Here is a 16,744-nt window from a genome sequence, read left to right as displayed (position 1 = left end):
TATGTCATGGAAAGAGCAGGTGTTCTTAATGTTTTGTATACTCAGTGTATATTGATGGTCTATCAATTATTTTACTCTTCATAATCATTGATCCTGGTCTTCATGGCACATGTCTATGTGGTTTTGCAGTGATCTGACGAGACTGTTTTGTTGTCATGTTATCTCTCCAGTGATCTGATGAGACTGTTGTTTCCATGTTGCGTTTCCAGCTGGACTCTGAGCAGGTCGACCTCCGCGTCCGCCTCAGGAACCCCCAGGAGAAGGTCATGTACACCCTGGTGTCTGTCCCTGATGGCAATGACATCTCCTCCATTTTTGAGCTGGACCCTACCACTCTGAGAGGGGGGGACTCCCTGGTACCCAGGTAGGACTTTGAGCTGGACCCTACCACTGAGAGGGGGGACTTCCTGGTACCCAGGTAGGACTTTGAGCTGGACCCTACCACTCTGAGAGGTGGGGGACTCCCTGGTAGCCAGGTAGGAGTTTGTGCTGGACCATACCACTGAGAGAGGGGACTTCCTGGTACCCAGATAGGACTTTAGGGCCACATAGTCTGCCACTAAGCAGCCCCCGCAGCTCACATTGTGCAAAAATACCCTATTACTCATAATACTTTTAGAGGAATTTACAATTTTTCTAATAAGTAGCTTCTCTTTTTACTACGTCCATGAGAATTTGTCTATTTTAAAATACATCCTGTATTGTTGTGTCATGTGCAGAGGTGAGTGACCAGGCTGTATTTGTCAGGGTTGGGGTCAATTTGAATTGAACTCAGTCAATTCAGGAAGTAAACTGAAATTCCAATTCAATAAATGAAAGATTAGCTGATGACTGTGTGTCTGGAAAGTCCTAAAAAAACATAGTGACTATGTAGCCCACTGTTGACGCAGATCAGATTCTAATGAACATGTTGCAATATGAAAAGTAAACAGTCATGTTTCTCCACCTGGAAATGGAGACACACACTCAAACACACATGTATACAGAACCAGTCAAAAGTTTGGACACACCTACTCATTCCAAGGTTTTTGTTTTTTTAAACTATTTTCTACATTGTAGAATAATAGTGAAGACATCAAAACTATGAAGGATCACATATGGAGTCATGTAGTAACCAAAAAACTGTTAAACAAATCAAAATATATTTATTCAAATAGCCACCCTTTGCCTTGATGACAGCTTTGCACAATTGGGTTGAGGTCAGGAGATTGTGGAGGCCAGGTCATCTGATGCAGCACTCCATCACTCTCCTTCTTTGTAAAATAGCCCTTACACAGCCTGGAGGTGTGTCGGGTCATTGTCCTATTGAAAACAAATTATTGTCCCACTAAGCCCAAACCAGATGGGATGGCATATTGCTGCAGAATGCTGTGGTAGCCATGCTGGTTAATATTGCCTTGAATTCTAAATAAATCACAGACAGTGTCACCAGCAAAGCACCCCCCCACCATAACACCTCCTCCTCCATGCTTTACAGTGGGAAATACAGAGATCATCCGTTCACCCACACCACGTCTCACAAAGACACGGCGGTTGGAACCAAAAATCTCAAATTTGGACTCCAGACCAAAGGACAAATTTCCACCGGTCTAATGTCCATTGCTTGTGTTTCTTGGCCAAAGCTAGTCTATTCTTCTTTTTGGTGTCCTTTAGTAGTGGTTTCTTTGATGCAATTCAACCCCTGAAGGCCTGATTCACACAGTCTCCTCTGAACAGTTGATGTTGAGATGTGTCTGTTACTTGAACTCTGTGAAGCATTTATTTGGGCTGCAATTTCTGAGGCTGGTAACTCTAATGAACTTATCCTCTGCAGCAGAGGTAACTCTGGGTCTTCCATTCCTGTGGCGGTCCTCATGAGAGCCAGTTTCATCATAGCGCTTGATGGTTTTTGCGACTGCACTTGAAGAAACTTTAAACGTTTTTGAAATGTTCCATATTGACTGACCTTCATGTCTTAAAGTAATGATGGACTGTCTTTTCTCTTTGCTTATTTGAGTTGTTTTTGCCATATTATGGACTTGATCTTTTACTAAATAGGGCTATCTTCTGTATACCCCCCCCCACCTTGTCACAACACAACTGATTGGTTCAAACGCATTAAGAAGGAAAGAAATTCCACAAATTAACTTTTAAGAAGGCACACCTGTTAATTGAAATGATTTCCAGGTGACTACCTCATGAAGCTGGTTGAGAGAATGCCAAGAGTGTGCAAAGCTGTCATCAAGGCAAAGGGTGGGTATTTGAAGAATCTGAAATATAAAATATATTTTGATTTGTTAAACACTTTATGGGTTACTACATGATTCCATGTGTTATTTCATAGTTTTGATGTCTTCACTATTATTCTACAATGTAAAAAATAGAAACAATAAATACAAACCCTTACATTTTAGTCATTTAGCAGACGCTCTTATCCAGAGCGACTTACAGTTAGTGAATACATGTTTTTTTTATATATTTTTTTATACTGGCCCCCCGTGGGAATCGAACCCACAACCCTGGCGTTGCAAACGCCATGCTCTATCAACTGAGCTACATCCCTGCCGGCCATTCCCTCCCCTACCCTGGACGACGCTGGGCCAATTGTGCGCCGCCCATGAGTCTCCCGGTCGCGGCCGGCTGCGACAGAGCCTGGATTCGAACCAGGATCTCTAGTGGCACAGTTAGCACTGCGATGCAGTGCCTTAGACCACTGCGCCACTCAGGGGACTTACCCTTGAATGAGTAGGTGTGTCCAAACTTTTGACTGGTAGTGTGTGTGTGTGTGTGTGTGTGTGTGTGTGTGTGTATATATATATATATATATATATATATATATATATATATATATATATATATATATATATATATATATATATATATATATATACATACATATACATACATACATATACATATATATATATATATATATACATATATATATATATATATATATATATATACATATACAGTGAGGGGAAAAAGTATTTGATCCCCTGCTGATTTTGTTCGTTTGCCCACTGACAACGAAATGATCAGTCTATAATTTTAATGGTAGGTTTATTTGAACAGTGAGAGACAGAATAACAACAACAAAATCTAGAAAAACGCATGTCAAAAATTTTATAAATTGATTTGCATTTAATGAGGGAAATAAGTATTTGACCCCTCTCAATCAGAAAGATTTCTGGCTCCCAGGTGTCTTTTATACAGGTAACGAGCTGAGATTAGGAGCACACTCTTAAAGGGAGTGCTCCTAATCTCAGTTTGTTACCTGTATAAAAGACACCTGTCCACAGAAGCAATCAATCAATCAGATTCCAAACTCCCCACCATGGCCAAGACCAAAGAGCTCTCCAAGGATGTCAGGAACAAGATTGTAGACCTACACAAGGCTGGAATGGGCTACAAGACCATCGCCAAGCAGCTTGGTGAGAAGGTGACAATAGTTGGTGCGATTATTCGCAAATGGAAGAAACACAAAAGAACTGTCAATCTCCCTCGGCCTGGGGCTCCATGCAAGATCTCACCTCGTGGAGTTGCAATGATCATGAGAATGGTGAGGAATCAGCCCAGAACTACACAGGAGGATCTTGTCAATGATCTCAAGGCAGCTGGGACCATAGTCACAAAAAAACAATTGGTAACACACTACGCCGTGAAGGACTGAAATCCTGCAGCGCCCGCAAGGTCCCCCTGCTCAAGAAAGCACATATACATGCCCGTCTGAAGTTTGCCAATGAACATCTGAATGATTCAGAGGAGAACTGGGTGAAAGTGTTGTGGTCAGATGAGACCAAAATGGAGCTCTTTGGCATCAACTCAACTCGCCGTGTTTGGAGGAGGAGGAATGCTGCCTATGACCCCAAGAACACCATCCCCACAGTCAAACATGGAGGTGGAAACATTATGCTTTGAGGGTGTTTTTCTGCTAAGGGGACAGGACAACTTCACCGCATCAAAGGGACGATGGACAGGGCCATGTACCGTCAAATCTTGGGTGAGAACCTCCTTCCCTCAGCCAGGGCATTGAAAATGGGTCGTGGATGGGTATTCCAGCATGACAATGACCCAAAACACATGGCCAAGGCAACAAAGGAGTGGCTCAAGAAGAGGCACATTAAGGTCCTGGAGTGGCCTAGCCAGTCTCCAGACCTTAATTCCATAGAAATTCTGTGGAGGGAGCTGAAGGTTCGAGTTGCCAAATGTCAGCCTCGAAATAATATTATTATTATTAATGACTTGGAGAAGATCTGCAAAAAGGAATGGGACAAAATCCCTCCTGAGATGTGTGCAAACCTGGTGGCCAACTACAAGAAACGTCTGACCTCTGTGATTGCCAACAAGGGTTTTGCCACCAAGTACTAGGTCATGTTTTGCTGAGGGGTCAAATACTTATTTCCCTCATTAAAATGCAAATCAATTTATAACATTTTTTACATGTGTTTTTCTGAATTTTTTTGTTGTTATTCTGTCTCTCACTGTTCAAATAAACCTACCATTAAAATTATAGACTGATCATTTCTTTGTCAGTGGGCAAACGTACAAAATCAGCAGGGGATCAAATACTTTTTTCCCTCACTGTATATATACACTGCTCAAAAAAATAAAGGGAACACTTAAACAACACAATGTAACTCCAAGTCAATCACACTTCTGTGAAATCAAACTGTCCACTTAGGAAGCAACACTGATTGACAATACATTTCACATGCTGTTGTGCAAATGGAATAGACAACAGGTGGAAATTATAGGCAATTAGCAAGACACCCCCAATAAAGGAGTGGTTCTGCAGGTGGTGACCACAGACCACTTCTCAGTTCCTATGCTTCCTGGCTGATGTTTTGGTCACTTTTGAATGCTGGCGGTGCTTTCACTCTAGTGGTAGCATGAGACGGAGTCTACAACCCACACAAGTGGCTCAGGTAGTGCAGCTCATCCAGGATGGCACATCAATGCGAGCTGTGGCAAGAAGGTTTGCTGTGTCTGTCAGCGTAGTGTCCAGAGCATGGAGGCGCTACCAGGAGACAGGCCAGTACATCAGGAGACGTGGAGGAGGCCGTAGGAGGGCAACAACCCAGCAGCAGGACCGCTACCTCCGCCTTTGTGCAAGGAGGAGCAGGTGGAGCACTGCCAGAGCCCTGCAAAATGACCTCCAGCAGGCCACAAATGTGCACGTGTCTGCTCAAATGGTCAGAAACAGATTCCATGAGGGTGGTATGAGGGCCCGACGTCCACAGGTGGGGGTTGTGCTTACAGCCCAACACCGTGCAAGACGTTTGGCATTTGCCAGAGAACACCAAGATTGGCAAATTCGCCACTGGCGCCCTGTGCTCTTCACAGATGAAAGCAGGTTCACACTGAGCACATGTGACAGATGTGACAGAGTCTGGAGACGCCGTGGAGAACGTTCTGCTGCCTGCAACATCCTCCAGCATGACCGGTTTGGCGGTGGGTCAGTCATGGTGTGGGGTGGCATTTCTTTGGGGGGGCCGCACAGCCCTCCATGTGCTCGCCAGAGGTAGCCTGACTGCCATTAGGTACCGAGATGAGATCCTCAGACCCCTTGTGAGACCATATGCTGGTGCGGTTGGCCCTGGGTTCCTCCTAATGCAAGACAATGCTAGACCTCATGTGGCTGGAGTGTGTCAGCAGTTCCTGCAAGAGGAAGGCATTGATGCTATGGACTGGCCCGCCCGTTCCCCAGACCTGAATCCAATTGAGCACATCTGGGACATCATGTCTCGCTCCATCCACCAACGCCACGTTGCACCACAGACTGTCCATGAGTTGGCGGATGCTTTAGTCCAGGTCTGGGAGGAGATCCCTCAGGAGACCATCCGCCACCTCATCAGGAGCATGCCCAGGCGTTGTAGGGAGGTCATACAGGCACGTGGAGGCCACACACACTACTGAGCCTCATGTTTTAAGGACATTACATCAAAGTTGGATCAGCCTGTAGTGTGGTTTTCCACTTTAATTTTGAGGGTGACTCCAAATCCAGACCTCCATGGGTTGATACATTTGATTTCCATTGATAATTTTTGTGTGATTTTGTTGTCAGCACATTCAACTATGTAAAGAAAAAAGTATTTAATAAGATTATTTCATTCATTCAGATCTAGGATGTGTTCTTTTAGTGTTCCCTTTATTTTTTTGAGCAGTGTGTGTGTGTATATGTATATATATATGTATATGTGTGTCTGATAACGAACAAACACCACACAAATCTAAAGATTGTATTTATATATATATATATATATATATATATATATATATATATATATATATATATATATATATATATATATATATAAAATCTTTAGATTTGTGTGGTGTTTGTTCGTTATCAGACACATTTAGTTGATTTAAAGTGGAATTCCCCCATTAAAAGACCTTTCTGTTCTCACTTTAAGTGGAAATGGTGAGTGGGCTGGGTTAGGGTCATGCTGTCTTCAGTATCGGTTGACATAGGACAGGTGTGAGTCTGTGTTTTGGAGAGGGTAGGGAGAGTTTCCTTCATGGGAGAGTAGGTGAGGGAGTTTTTATGAGGTCATGAAGCAATAAAGCGTGTGCGTGTGCATGTGCGTGTCTGTGTCTTGTTTTTGTCTTCCAAGCTGACTGTACAGTAGGGAGGGTTGGACTTGCAGTAGCCAGTGTTACTCTTTCATGTTGGTTGTGAGGGTGCAAGGACTGGTGACTTTGATGAAGGAGAAGATGAGGATGATTCACACAGACTAGACTGACTCTAGACTGACTTACTGCAAGCCCTGTTTCTGTTTCTTACGTACTATAGGCTGCCTACTCAATTGTGTGGTTTTATTTTTGTTGAGTTTTATACAGATACTGTAAGATGTTGTTTGGTTTACAGTAACGACTATTATTATGATAAACCTCCCTGTACTGGAATGCATCAGAAAATATACATTTTTCAGTATTTAATCAGAGGCACACGTCTGTTCCACTGTTTGGTATGGCACTGCTTAGTATGTGCTATAGTGGGCCTTGCCCAATAATGACATTCATTCATGACTCACAATACTCATATTCTGTGTGTGTGTTTGCTTGCTTGCCCAGGAACTCGTACGTGAGGCTCAGACACTTGTGCACAAACACATGGGTCCACAGCACCAACCACCCCATCGACAAGGAGGAGGAGAAACCTGTCATGTTACGTGTGAGTGACAGCTCTACCAGCCAATCCCCATTAAGACCAGACAGTTTGAGACCTTACCAATAGTCTGTCAAACTCTTTAACTACATTATATCATGTTTTCTGTGTGTCCCACTTAAATCAGTCCAACCCAAAAATTGCTAAATAATCTAATAATACCCTCACATTAGATCTGACCACCAGATGCACTAATGAATAATTTTCTATTTGTAAGTTTTACTTACTAGAATTAACCACATTTTACAATCCTAATTCACTCATCAGTTTCTCTCTATGTTCTTATTTTTAGATCGGCACATCTGCACTGAAAGAAGACAAAGAGGCGTTTGCCATCGTACCCGTCTCGCCCGCTGAAGTCAGAGACCTGGACTTTGCCAACGATGCCAGTAAAGTGTTGGCGTCCATCGCAGGCAAACTGGAGAAGGGCACCATCACTCAGAATGAGAGGAGGTACACGGCAGCCATTTTGGTGCTCACTATGTGTTTTTTACCTCGTCAATGTAGGACCAAACCTTACCAGAATGTAATGTCCTTGGAACTCTTGGTGTCAACATGGCACCCATTAAGAATTATAAATCTCAAAGAAAGTTTGCCGAAATCTGGATATCTATTGTTGTGCCTCTTCCTGTGTATGACTTCTTGTTCCTGTGTGTCCTACAGGGCGGTGACCAAGCTTTTGGAGGACCTGGTGTTCTTCGTGGTGGACATCCCCAACAACGGCCAGGATGTTTTGGAAATCATGGTCAACAAGCCCAACAGAGAGAGACAGAAACTCATGAGGGAACAGAACATCCTCAAACAGGTAGAGAACAATGTCATTCATAAGGGACAACTAGAACTTCCACAGACTGAAGGGGTGAAAAAGGCTCAGGCCGGCTACTTAATTCCTTTTCAATGTAGATCCATTATGAAGCAAACTCCTTTGTCTTCTATTAACCTCTGTTGAAGTTCAACAAAAGTTCAACAACGTACAGTGGAGAAAAAAAGTATTTAGTCAGCCACCAATTGTGCAAATTCTCCCACTTAAAAAGATGAGAGAGGCCTGTAATTTTCATCATAGGTACACGTCAACTATGACAGACAAATTGAGAAAAAAAAATCCCGAAAATCACGTTGTAGGAATTTTAATGAATTTATTTGCAAATTATGGTGGAAAATAAGTATTTGGTCAATAACAAAAGTTTCTCAATACTTTGTTATATACCCTTTGTTGGCAATGACACAGGTCAAACGTTTTCTGTAAGTCTTCACAAGGTTTTCACACACTGTTGCTGGTATTTTGGCCCATTCCTCCATGCAGATCTCCTCTAGAGCAGTGATGTTTTGGGGCTGTCGCTGGGCAACACGGACTTTCAACTCCCTCCAAAGATTTTCTATGGGGTTGCGATCTGGAGACTGGCTAGGCCACTCCAGGACCTTGAAATGCTTCTTACGAAGCCATTCCTTCGTTGCCCGGGCGGTGTGTTTGGGATCATTGTCATGCTGAAAGACCCAGCCACGTTTCATCTTCAATGCCCTTGCTGATGGAAGGAGGTTTTCACTCAAAATCTCACGATACATGGCCCCATTCATTCTTTCCTTTACACAGATCAGTCGTCCTGGTCCCTTTGCAGAAAAACAGCCCCAAAGCATGATGTTTCCACCCCCATGCTTCAGAGTAGGTATGGTGTTCTTTGGATGCAACTCAGCATTCTTTGTCCTCCAAACACGACGAGTTGAGTTTTTACCAAAAAGTTCTATTTTGGTTTCATCTGACCATATGACATTCTCCCAATCCTCTTCTGGATCATCCAAATGCACTCTAGCAAACTTCAGACGGGCCTGGACATGTACTGGCTTAAGCAGGGGGACACGTCTGGCACTGCAGGATTTGAGTCCCTGGCGGCGTAGTGTGTTACTGATGGTAGGCTTTGTTACTTTGGTCCCAGCTCTCTGCAGGTCATTCACTAGGTCCCCCCGTGTGGTTCTGGGATTTTTGCTCACCGTTCTTGTGATCATTTTGACCCCACGGGGTGAGATCTTGCGTGGAGCCCCAGATCGAGGGAGATTATCAGTGGTCTTGTATGTCTTCCATTTCCTAATAATTGCTCCCACAGTTGATTTCTTCAAACCAAGCTGCTTACCTATTGCAGATTCAGTCTTCCCAGCCTGGTGCAGGTCTACAATTTTGTTTCTGGTGTCCTTTGACAGCTCTTTGGTCTTGGCCATAGTGGAGTTTGGAGTGTGACTGTTTGAGGTTGTGGACAGGTGTCTTTTATACTGATAACAAGTTCAAACAGGTGCCATTAATACAGGTAACGAGTGGAGAACAGAGGAGCCTCTTAAAGAAGAAGTTACAGGTCTGTGAGAGCCAGAAATATTGCTTGTTTGTAGGTGAATAAATTCATTAACAATCCTACAATGTGATTTTATGGATTTTTTTTTCTTAATTTGTCTGTCATAGTTGTGTACCTATGATGAAAATTACAGGCCTCTCTCATCTTTTTAAGTGGGAGAACTTGCACAATTGGTGGCTGACTAAATACTTTTTTCCCCTACTGTATAACAAACTGTCATACATTTTTCCAACAAATGAATTTTCTTAACCTGATGGAACAGATCTTCAAGCTACTGCAGGCTCCATTCACAGACAGCGGGGATGGGCCCATGCTGCGATTGGAGGAGCTGGCTGACCAGCGCCACGCCCCTTTCAGGCACATCTGCCGCCTGTGTTACCGTGTGTTACGCCACTCCCAACAGGACTACCGCAAGAACCAGGTACGCAGCGCGGTAACTGTCAGGCCTACTGGTCTGGGCCTACAACAGCCACAGAAGGACACAAATGACAGTTCACAATACTGGCCTGGTCCCAAAACAACCACTACCCCAACCTTATCCCTAGCCCCTTAACCTAACCCATACTCTTTCAGTGTTTGCTGATCTGAATATACTAAATTAGTGTGTAAGCAATATGATGATGTACCCTTAAGTCCATTAGAAGCCTAGGTGGAGCTATCTCCATTTGGCTTATATACACCTACAGTATCTGGTTCCATTAGACCTGCAGACCCTAGCGGGCTTTAGTAAAGGAATGGCATAGGGGTTGTTTTCACATGGTGTTCTGGACAGAGTGTTCCAGCAGACAGGGTCTTAACCTATAGCCACAATATCAAGCCACAGCACTTATACAATTAGCCTACACTGTATGATGGCACTTAATGTAAAGACTATTATAATAATAATAATATAAATAATAGGCCATTTAGCAGACGCTTTTATCCAAAGCGACTTACAGTCATGTGTGCATACATTTTTACGTATTGGTGGTCCCGGGGATCAAACCCACTACCCTGGCGTTACAAGCGCCATGCTCTACCAATTGAGCTACAGAGGATCATACCATGCATATGAGAGCTGTAATTGAATGTGCTGTTCAATCAGTGTGTCAAGTACACTCACATTCTGCCTTCATCAAACTTTCAGCAGCCCAACCCTCCCTCTCGGTGCACATGACATGCACTCTCGCTCGCTCACACACTCATGACCGCATGCCTACAGAAACATGCATTGTCCAAATACACAGAGAGAGAGAGAGACAGAGAGAGAGACAGAGACAGACAGACAGACAGAGAGAGACACAGATTAATGTCCACTGTCACATACTGTGTAATTGTTGGAATGGTGGCTGGATTCAGCTGAAGGAGGAAGCTGCCTGGTGCCTGTGGACAGCCTCTGTTCTCCCAGTCTCAGATGAATGGCCCGGAGGCCTTTGATACGGCTGCACTAATACTGTGTCTATGTAGTCTAATGACGTTACACTGGCCAGTTGAACAATTCCAGGAAAATTTGGAAGAAATGTGGGAATTACCCATGGGAATTGTAAGGGAATTTGGGGAATTTACGGGAGGGGGGATCTTACCTACCTTTAAATCCCCCCAAATTAATTATTTTAGCCTGTGTTACAGTAAATATGTTGTTGTTGAAGAAATTAGTGGGAATCTTAGGTAAGTAATACTGAGGCAACGATACAGAAACTATTTCAGTGAACTAGTAGCAAGGTGGATCACACTATGAACACATTGAAACTCCTATTGAAATGTTTGTTAAATCAAATGTGGCTAACCATTCAACAGGGTTTACATTAATTGATTGACCTCATTCAATAGCATAGCATCACAATGTAACATATGAAATTTAGCAGATGCTTTTATCCATTGCGACATACAGTAGTGAGTGCATAGATTTTTGTATGGGTGGTCCCAGTGGAAATCAAACCCACAACCCTGGTGTTGCTAGCGCCATGCACTTACCAACTGAGCCACAAATGACCACAGTCCCAATATTGTGATAATGTTTGACTATGATCAGAGCCTGTGTTTATCCCACAGGAGTACATAGCCAAGCAGTTCCGCTTCATGCAGAAGCAGATAGGTTATGATGTTCTGGCTGAGGACACTATCACAGCTCTGCTCCACAACAACCGCAAGCTGCTGGAGAAACACATCACCGCTGCAGAGATAGACACCTTTGTCAGCCTCGTCAGGAAGAACCGGGAGCCTAGGTCAGTGTGTGTGTGTGTGTGTGTGTGTGTGTGTTTGGTTTTAATATCCTTGTGGGGGACCAGAAGCCCTCACAAGGATAGTTCCCCATAGGGAAAAGGGCTATTTTATGGTTAGGGTTCCAAATTCTCTAAAACGACGTCGGAGCCGGCTTATGGTAGAGAAATGAACACTCAATTCTCTGGCAACAACTCTGGTGGTCATTCCTGCAGTCAGCATGCCAATTGCATGCTCCCTCAAAACTTGAGACATCTGTGGGATTGTGTTGTGTGACAAAACTGCACATTTTAGAGTGGCCTTTTATTGTCCCCAGCACAAGGTGCACCTGTGTAATGATCATGCTGTTTAATCAGCTTCTTGATAGGCCACACCTTTCAGGTGGATTGATTATCTTAGCGAAGGAGAAATGCTTACTAACAGGGATGTAAACAAATGTGTGCACCAAATTTGAGAGAAATAAGCTTCTTGTGCGTATGGAAACATTTTGGGATCTTTTATTTCAGCTCATGAAACATGGGACCAACACTTTACATGTTGCATTTATATTTTTGTTCAGTGTAGGGTTTGGAGTTAGGTTTTGGTGTAAGGGTTAGGGGTAGGTTTAGGGTTAGGGAAAATATGATTTTAAATGGGAATAAATTGTTTGGTCCCCACAAAGATAGTAAAACAAACATGTGGGGGTGTGTGAGTGCGCTCACTTTGCATGCACACGTTTGTGTGTACACTACATGTTTTTGAATGTGTTAATTTGCGTGTCTTGATATCTGTCTGTATGCTCCTTATAGCCAGATGATACAGTATATTGCTGTGTTCTATGTAATTGAAGACCAGTGGCTGACTGAATGTGTGTTGAAATGTGTTAGTCGTTTGCCACATCAAGGGAGTAAAGACGTGTGGAGCACAGGAAGTTGGTGGCACCTTAATTGGAGAGGACGGGCTCGTGGTAATGGCTGGAGCTGAATAAGTGAAATGGTATCAAATACATCAACAAAAAAATATATATAATAATACATGGTTTCCATGTGGTTGATGCCATTCCATTTGCTCCGTTCCAGGTATTATTATGAGCCGTCCTCCACTCAGCAGCCTCCTGTGGTGTGGAGTGTATTGTAAGCTGCTCGAGGGCAAATGCTATGTTTTCATGTGTCGTTTAATTGTGGCACTTAATTGAAGTCAAGTGGTGGTCAAGTGAAGCGTTTAGGACATTTTTCATTGGGGACATCATGGGTCTATAGAAACGTGTGTTTGTGTACTTGTGAATGCCTTTGTCCATATGAAACGAGCAGTTGACATTGAATGATGTGTGTGTGACTGTGTGTGTGTGTGCGCCCGTGTGTGTGTGTGTTCCAGGTTTCTGGACTACCTGTCAGACCTGTGTGTGTCTATGAACAAGTCCATCCCGGTGACACAGGAGCTCATCTGTAACGCAGTCCTGGACCCCACCAACGGAGACATCCTCATAGAGACCAAGTAAGTCCTCTCCTCTCTCTTCTCTCTTTTATAAGGGATTTCAATCAATCAATACCTTATAAAACCCCATTTCCTCTAAACATTTAACAATAATAGCCAATGGTAGTCTAGGTCTAGGGTCTGTTACAGGCTGTTCTAGTATGGCAGATAAAGAGCTCCATCTTCAGTGTAGTACTACTCTCTGTAATGAAGTGTATTCAGTAGGAGCCCTTACAGTCATACAGATCAAGCTGTTCAAGGTGACTGCATGATGGAGTGTTTACTCCTGGTGGACCTTCATGCTTGTCCTAATGGACATGCCAATCTAGTACAACATGTAGCCATATAGTAAACATCTGTTCTTTCAGACAGATACAATTATTGATGATTACAATGCACTTAATATCTCCATGTGTCTATTACAAAATGGTATAGTAAGCACTACACGATCGAGGGATACTACAGTGTGTAGTATAGTATTCTACACTATACTACCAAATTCTATAGTAAGTACTTTTTTTATTTTTTTTATTTAACCTTTATTTAACCAGGAAGGGCTCATTGAGATTTAAAATCTCTTTTTCAAGAGCGTCCTGGCCAAGATAGGCAGCACCAAGTCATTACAAAAAATTACAGACAGACAACATGAAAAACTACAAGTAATCTAGTAAAAAACCATTCATGAATTCACAAGAGTATAACAATATCAAAAACAGCAAATTAAAAACATTGACAGGTCAGGGAATCAGCCTCAAAATCCTTCATCAGAGATTTAAAAACACCAATCGGGACAAGTTCTTCCAGTTTAAAATTATTTTGTAAGGTGTTCCAAGACGATGGCGCAGAGTACATAAAAGACCTTTTACCAAATTCAGTTCTGACATTTGGAACAGTTAGCAGGATAAAGTCCAGTGAACGAAGAGAGTACCCACCACATTTCTGAACAATAAAAATGCCCAAATAAAAAGGTAGTAAACCCAAAATGGCTTTGTAAATAAAAGTATACCAGTGACTGAGCCTACGAGTGACTAGAGAAGGCCAGCCAACCCTGGTATACAAAGTACAGTGGTGCGTAAGGGTTTTGCAGTTTAAAATAAATCTCAAAGTACCATGATAAAGAGTGTCAATTGATCTCAAACACTGAGCGGAAGCATTCATATATAAAATATCCCCATAATCTAGTAAAGGCATAAATGTAGCTGATACTAGCCTCCTTCTGGCTTCAAAAGAAAAACAGGCCTTATTCCTAAAATAAAATCCCAATTTCAGCTTCAATTTTTTTGTAAGTTGTTGAATATGCAATTTAAAAGAGAGGCCGTCATCAATTAGAATTCCAAGATATTTATATGAGGTTACAACCTCAATCTCCTTGCCCTGACAGGTAATAACAGGTGAAAGGTTCAGAGGTCTATTTCTTGCATTAGAAAACACCATTAGTTTAGTTTTGTCAGTGTTGAGGATAAGCTTCAATTGACACAAGGTATGTTGAACAGTATAAAAATCAGTTTGCAAGTTCTGGAAAGCTTTTGTAAGAGATGAGGCACAACAGTAAATAACAGTATCATCAGCATAAAAATGAAGTTGTGCATTTTGGACATTTTTGTCTAAATCATTAATATAAATAGTGAATAAGAGAGGACCAAGTACAGAGCCCTGGGGCACACCATTCAGGACAGACAACTTAACAGACATAAGCCCATCAAATTGAGTGCACTACATATGATCGAGGGATACTACAGAATGTAGTATAGTATTCTGCAGTATGCTACAGTTTACTACAGAATACTATAGAATTCTATAGTAAGTACTATAGTATTCTATAGTCAACTGTGATATTTGTTTATGAGGGAAGGCTTGCATTCATTTATACCTATGTGTTTTGGTCTCATAGCTACACAAACACATTAATGAAGAGGCAGTTTTACTCCTTGTGTTCTCAGAACTCCATGTTATGCTCTTTGCTTCAACCACACTGTGTGTTCCCTAGCTATAAATGTGTCAGTCACGTGTATAGCCACGCTAACATGTTTGTATATACCTCTAGGATGGTCAACCGGCTGTGTGTGCAGGCTTTTGTTCTAGCCCAACTCCAACACACCTGATTCAACTAATCCGCTATTGGTCTTCAATTTAGACCACTGTTAGCTGAATCAGGTGTGTTAGAGCAAGACTGGTGTTGTCCAGGTTTGAGATCAGATATTGTTTCCATTCCTGAATGGTCAAGGTTATGATTGCTGATAGTCTACTCTGATCCTAAATCTGTGGTTAGAGGGGTAATACCGGTTCGTCTCCTCTCCAGACTGGTGCTTTCCAGGTTTGAGATCGAGGGAGCGTCCATCGGGGAGAACTCAGTGGAGTCTGAGGAGGACGAGGAGGAGGTGTGGCTGTTCTGGAAGGACAGCAGTAAGGAAATCAGGAGTAAGAGCATCAGAGAGCTGGCCCAGGATGCCAAGGAGGGCGCCAAGGAGGACCAAGAGGTGGTCAGCTACTACAGGTCAGAAACACCACAAGGCTTTCTCTCCTTTTACTGTGTGTGACTGTAGAAGATGAATAACTTCTGTCTCTGTCGATACTAGTCTGTATATGCTTGGTTTCATCCTTGCTTTTTGAAATGGGAGTGGGTCCTACACATTGGGAGTGGATGAGGTGCGTACCAAGCACCCAACCCCCCCCCACCCCCACCCAACCCCCCCCCCCCCCCCCCTCCTTACACATGCCTATGAGTACTTGGAAAAGGTCCAATAAATGAAATCAATTATAGTCCACTTTATTCTGCAACTAATGACATGAATTGATTGATAAAGTACCAGGAAGTAAAGAGAACCAGCCGGCGTCACTAACCTTGAAACGTACATTTTCGTATTATTCCTGGTCTCTTAATGTCTAAGCAGTGATGCCCATGTCCCTCTCTCTCTTCCAGGTACCAGCTGAACCTGTTTGCGCGGATGTGTCTGGACCGTCAGTACCTGGCCATCAATAAGATCTCTGACCAGCTGGACGTGGACCTGATCCTGCGCTGCATGTCTGATGAGGACCTGCCCTACGACCTGCGCGCCTCCTTCTGCCGCATGATGCTGCACATGCACGTGGACCGCGACCCCCAGGAACAGGTCACGCCCGTCAAGTACGCCCGCCTCTGGTCCGAGATCCCCTCCGAGATCGCCATTGACGAGTGAGTGGCAGGGCCGACGGCCTATCAGGGTTGAGGAAAGGAGTTGGTGACATGTTCAATGGCCAGTCAGAAAATAAGTTGGTGCAATGTACACCGTTTGTAGTGAAGGAGTGAAAACAATATGTCATAGCCTTGTCTGTCTTACATAAAAATCAGTCTTAGTGGAGTATTGAGAGTAGCATTAACATGGTAAGAGTTAGAGTCGTAAGTAATCACCTGTCCCATACCTGTGATCTGTGTCCCTCTGGTCCCAGCTATGACAACGACGGCACATCCAAGGATGAGATCAAGGAGCGTTTTGCCCTGACCATGGAGTTTGTCGAGAACTATCTTAGAGACGTGGTGTGTCAGAGCTTCCCATTCGCTGACAAGGAGAAGAACAAACTCACCTTCGAGGTCAGTTCCATCTGGAAGCTCAGTCCCTATTGG

General features: G+C 43.2%; 1 protein-coding gene across 1 annotated transcript in view; it reads left to right on the top strand.

The window, feature by feature from the left end:
* Positions 1-16,744, top strand: part of LOC311138406 (inositol 1,4,5-trisphosphate-gated calcium channel ITPR1-like) — a 154,623-nt gene that overhangs the window by 59,160 nt on the left and 78,719 nt on the right. The window contains exons 12-21 of the mRNA XM_084173077.1: positions 210-364; positions 7,060-7,159; positions 7,446-7,606; positions 7,817-7,958; positions 9,755-9,913; positions 11,524-11,696; positions 13,045-13,164; positions 15,443-15,637; positions 16,064-16,315; positions 16,570-16,711. Coding sequence (XP_084029203.1) covers positions 210-364; positions 7,060-7,159; positions 7,446-7,606; positions 7,817-7,958; positions 9,755-9,913; positions 11,524-11,696; positions 13,045-13,164; positions 15,443-15,637; positions 16,064-16,315; positions 16,570-16,711 — 1,599 coding nt within the window. The remainder of the gene's footprint in view (positions 1-209; positions 365-7,059; positions 7,160-7,445; positions 7,607-7,816; positions 7,959-9,754; positions 9,914-11,523; positions 11,697-13,044; positions 13,165-15,442; positions 15,638-16,063; positions 16,316-16,569; positions 16,712-16,744) is intronic.

The sequence above is a fragment of the Coregonus lavaretus genome (genome assembly GCF_964263955.1).
Source record: "Coregonus lavaretus genome assembly, chromosome: 12".
Lineage (NCBI taxonomy): Eukaryota > Metazoa > Chordata > Actinopteri > Salmoniformes > Salmonidae > Coregonus > Coregonus lavaretus.
The sequence above is the reverse complement of the archived record's forward strand: the minus strand, read 5'-3'. Positions and strand labels throughout refer to the sequence as shown.